The sequence below is a fragment of the Equus przewalskii genome, chromosome 11 (assembly GCF_037783145.1).
Source record: "Equus przewalskii isolate Varuska chromosome 11, EquPr2, whole genome shotgun sequence".
NCBI classification, from domain to species: Eukaryota; Metazoa; Chordata; class Mammalia; order Perissodactyla; family Equidae; genus Equus; species Equus przewalskii.
In genome coordinates, this window is record NC_091841.1 from 18,011,365 (window position 1) to 18,016,479 (window position 5,115).

The 5,115-nt window shown below is 35.7% G+C and overlaps 1 protein-coding gene across 1 annotated transcript; it reads right to left on the reverse strand.

The window, feature by feature from the left end:
- Positions 1–670: 670 nt before the first annotated feature.
- LOC139074592 (olfactory receptor 5G3-like) lies at positions 671–1,603 on the reverse strand. The gene has a single exon (XM_070566043.1). The coding sequence runs from the start codon at positions 1,601–1,603 to the stop codon at positions 671–673; it is 933 nt and encodes a 310-aa protein (XP_070422144.1).
- Between the last annotated feature and the right edge of the window lie 3,512 nt (positions 1,604–5,115).

Sequence of the window (5,115 nt, forward strand, 5' to 3'; positions counted from 1 at the left end):
GGAAGACTGGCCCTGAGCTAACATCCATGCCCATCTTCCTCTACTTTATGTGGGACACCTACCACAGCATGGCTTTTGCCAGGCAGTGCCATGTCCACACCCATGATCCAAACCCATGAACCCTGGGCGGCCAAGAAGCGGAACGTCCAAAGTTAACCACTGTGCCACTGGGCCAGCCCCCTGCCTGTTCTTTTGTCCATGTATTTATAGATTTTCTTTTTGGTTGTGAATTTTGTAATATTTGTTGAATATTGGGTTATCTTCCCATTGTTTGGCACATGTGCAGAAATATTTTCTCTAATTGCATTATTTATCTTTTAGTATTGTTACAGGGCTTTGCTCTTTCCATTATAACTTTTAATTTTCATTCCTGAATTAAATAGTATTCACACACTCACAAATGTACAAATATTCATCCGTTTTCTTTCTACTATATTTTCACATTTGTATTCTCAATCCGCCTCAGTATTATTTTGACACCCATTATGTCACAGAGAACAAGACAAAGGGAAGAAAATATTTAAAAACTATTTCATTTTTAAGTACCTGTTAACTGACAGAGGCAGGACACACATACAGCCTCTGACTTCGAGGATAGTGTTTTTATCACTATACATCCTGCACCAACATCTATGGTGAAACACAAATAGAGTTCTATTTTATCTACCTATTAGAGAATTTTTCCTTTCAACCTTCTCCTGAAGGCATCTTTTACTTCCTTGTTCTTCAAGCTATAGATGAGGGGGTTCAACATTGGGATTACCACAGTATAAAATAGAGAAATAGGTTTATTGATATCAAGGGAGGAACCTGAGCCAGGCCGAACATAGATAAAGAGAAGAGTCCCACCTAGGATGGAGACAGCTGTCAGGTGAGAAGAACAAGTACAGAAAGCTTTTTGCCTCCCATCAGCTGTCTGGATCTTCAAGACAGCCACCAGGATGAAAACATAGGAGACCATGATGATCAGGCCACTGAGTACTCCTATAGCTCCAGCCAAGATAAGAAGCACTAACTTATTAATCCAGGTGTCTGCACATGCAAAGGAAAGAAGTGGTGAAATGTCACAGAAGAAGTGATTGATAATATTTGGACCACAGAAGGGTAAGCAAAAAGTGAGAGATGTGTGAGTCATTGTGCTTATCAGACCTGTGGCATAAGGTCCTACCACCAACTGCATACAGACCCTCTGCCTCATAAGGAGTGTATACAACAAAGGCTTACAGATGGCCATATACCGATCATATGCCATGGAAGCAAGGAGCAAACACTCAGTTGCAATAAAGAGACCAAATGACCACATCTGTGCAGCACAACCCATGAAAGAGATTCCTTTTTTTTCCGCAAAGGTATCACACAGCATCTTGGGGGCAATGGAAGAGGAGGAACAAATATCTACAAAGGACAAGTGGCTAAGGAAAAAGTACATAGGAGTGTGGAGGCTGTGATCAATCCATATGAGAGTGATCATCCCCAAGTTACCCCCCAGTGTGACAAGATAGACAAGGAGAAGCATGATAAAGAGGACAATCTGCTCAGGAAGATGATCTGTGAGGCCCAAGAAAAGAAGTTCAGTTACTGCGGTCTGATTCTTATCTTCCATTGGTTAGTTGTAATCTGCTACCTTAAAGAAAAAATCATTAAAAAATCAATCATTAGCAGCTAAAAATAATATTTTAAGCAAATAACAGATTATTTTTAAAATTTCTATAACAATTACTGAAATGTTGTTCAACTGGAAGACAATGTTCCTAGATACTAGGTCTGGGAGTTGTACAAACATCATGTTTAAGCTTGGGAATTCACCCTTGAACTGTTTGGAGTTGGTACTCTCTCCTATAAGAAGAGGTGTGCAACTCTATTATCCACAACTTCCTCAAGTTATAAAATTGTATTTGAAATGAGAATTACTCTCCATGTTTCGCCTTACTGTATGAGGGATAATAAAACCCACTGGTGAATATCTGTACTGGAAATACTGTACAAACCAATGAGATTCAGATCGTAATATTAGACATCTGGGAAAGCCTAAGAGGTGAGTCACTGTTCCCATTGAATGATTAGTACCATTCTAACATTATTAAGACCTAATTTATATCTGTGTTTATCAATCTGTTTCCTAGTACCACTTGTAATAAGATGTGGGAAGGATAATGCACACATTTGACAAAGAGGTTACACACTCTGAAGATCAGTAGAAATAATGAAAGATGTTTATGTTTTATAAAGAGCAGCTCTGAAAAAGAGAGAATAGTTTTAACTTTGACAGTTGTAAAGACAGAAGAGGCAACACGAGTGAAGAATATAAAATGATAAATTGAGAGCAAAGGTGGGGGGTAGAAATTACTCCCAACCACATAATTCCAATAAAGGAATATTATGCTTTGGGACGAATGGAGAGGCACTGCCTTTGAGGGCAAGTGATCTGGCACATGTTCGACAGCAACTTGTCATAAAAATTGTATAGAAAATTAAGCATCTGTTGGACCAAAATGATATAGAATTATTTTATGTAATTTTCTTTATTGTATACGAACTTATTTTAAGGCACTTATGCCAAAATCTGTTTGGCACTATCAATTGTAGTAATATTGTATGTAAAACATCAAATAAATAATACTTTATGCAAGGAACACCCCCTAAGAAAATATTACTTTCTGACTCATTAGTGAAGGAAGAAAAAATAAATCTTTAAAATTCTGAGAGAAAGATCATTATGCAGGATAATTTATATGAAAAAAATCTGATTTTAAATATTACCATTTCAAATAATGTCTTCTTTAAAATAAAAACAATATCCTACTCTTGAATTATGCAAATTAATAATTGGTGTTTCATATACGATATAAATAATGACTGTATCTATTAAATTTATGATCATGTTATTATTATCATGATTATTTGTTTAGTGTTATGTGGAGTATATTTTCAGCAGTCACAAAGACAGTGATAGGCATACAGGAGCATTGTCCATGGCCGTGAATATTTCTGTCTATGCCCATCCAAATATCCCAGTATAGGTGTGTGAGGGTGGGGGTAATACAGACAGCTCCTAGTTTTGGTACAGCCACTCGCCCTTTCTCTCCTTCCTTCCTTTGTCTCTTTCTTTTATTTATTTGAGTATAAGTCAATGTGAGTCCTCTATAAAATGAGGAAGATGATCTCTATACCCTTTCATATCTAACATTGTGTGACTTTAGAATTCTTCATGAACACTGCTGTATCTCTATATCATAAAGAAATAAACAAGAAATTCAGTTCAGAAAAGTCACATAAATGAGTAGTGTTGTCTCACAAGGATGTAAACAAAATGCCAAAGTCTGCTTTCTTTAGAGAACTTGGAGTGAGGAGGTTATATTCCTGAAGTTCTACCTCATCCTGATGTTTCGCCACCATATTTCAAAAACTTCATATTATCCAAAGTGAAATGTACTCACTTCTTCGAGGATATCCTTTGTGTAGCTTCTTTAACTGCCTCAAAGGAAATGATCATTTTCTAAAAGGAAGGATAAAACGTTCAGCTCCCTTCATGACGGTAACCTTTCCTTAAGGGCATGACTTTCTAAATGCTTGGTGAAGAAGACAAATCCCCCATCTTGAAGAGCTTAGGAGTAGAGATGCTATTTGACCTGCACATTGATTCACATATTGCACAGAATAAGTGTCATTTTCTTTGGAGTTTTCAATAGTTTAGAGCCAGTTCCCCAAAGAACTACAACCTCAAGTGTTTACACCTGAAGGAACAAAATTAACACAATCTTGATGGCATTTGGACCAGGTATTATTTCCTAATTGTGTATTTTCTCAAAGAGAGGATTCCTAAGAAACAATATACAGTTTTCCCCTGTTGGGAGCTTCCTTTGCCAAAAGAGATCTCTTTTTCTGTCAGTATGGAGTGAGATATTGAGCAGCTAAAACTATCTGGAATGAAGTAGGTTGCTCCTGGATGGAAATTGCAATTCCACAGCTTACTTTTTGTGTCATTTTGAGCAAGTTTTTAAATATCTTGGTGCCTCATTCTCTTCATCTCTAAAACAAAGAAAAATGATTTCCAGCTCTAAGAGATGTTGGAAGGATTTAATGAAGTAATACATTTAAAGTACTTCATAGAGTGTCCAGGATAGAATCATTGCCCATCAGTGTCATCTAGTATTATTAGAGATCTGTAGCATAGGTTTTGGGGAGACAAAACCTAGACATGAAAATAAAACAATAGTTCAAAGGGGAATTTACTTATCTTTAGGAAAATATTTTTTTAAATGTTCACTGGAATCCAAAGGAAGGATAGATTCCTGTAAACCAGAGTATATGAGAAAATGTTCAGAGAAGGAATTGGTCTGGAAAGACAAGCAAAATTTAAATAAATCAAAGTTAACAGGAAAGGCAGTCCAGGCAGTGCTAAGGAGATGAATAGAAGCAGGGAAGCAGGAAGAGAAGAAAGGAAGTTTTGGGCATGGAAGGGTCACAAGGGAGAGAAGAAATTATAGAGTCTAATGACATAGGTTGAACTATCTCACTCACCACCTTCTCTGAGAACATTATTGTTTATCCCTAGAAGAGCTGTTATCTCATATTATCAACCTCCATAACATTTCATTGGTAGTTTGTAGATAGCTCAAAGTATCTATCTCAGAAGGTTGTCAATAATTGGTGTTCTGTGAATATTTGTTGAATTACTGGAAAATAAAATTCAAAAATCTATAATTCACAACTGCTTATATTTAACATTTAAGATTTTACTATATACTTTTGATTAAAGATGTCAAGGAAAAAGTATTTCTACCTGTTATTCTCCTGAAAATTAATTAAAAGCAATAGAAAAACAGCAAAAACAGAGTAAAAATAGAAAATGGCATTCATTAAACATGAAAAGGAAAAAGTAATATGGAAAATAATAGGAAAAATGTGAACAATTAACAGGCAAAATTCTTCTTTATTATATTATTGAGAATAACAACATCCATTCAGTGACATAGCAAGGTTGAAAAAAAATAACAAAATTCTATCAGGTTATGAGAAATAAGCTGGGTGAGTCCAGGAAAGAAAATGATATGAGAATTATGAGTCATATGAAACACAATAGGAAGGGATTATAGACAATTTGAAATAATCATG

Bases quoted from the DNA above. Each gene is read 5' to 3' on its own strand.
- LOC139074592 (XM_070566043.1), bottom strand. From the start codon at position 1,603: ATGGAAGATAAGAATCAGACCGCAGTAACTGAACTTCTTTTCTTGGGC.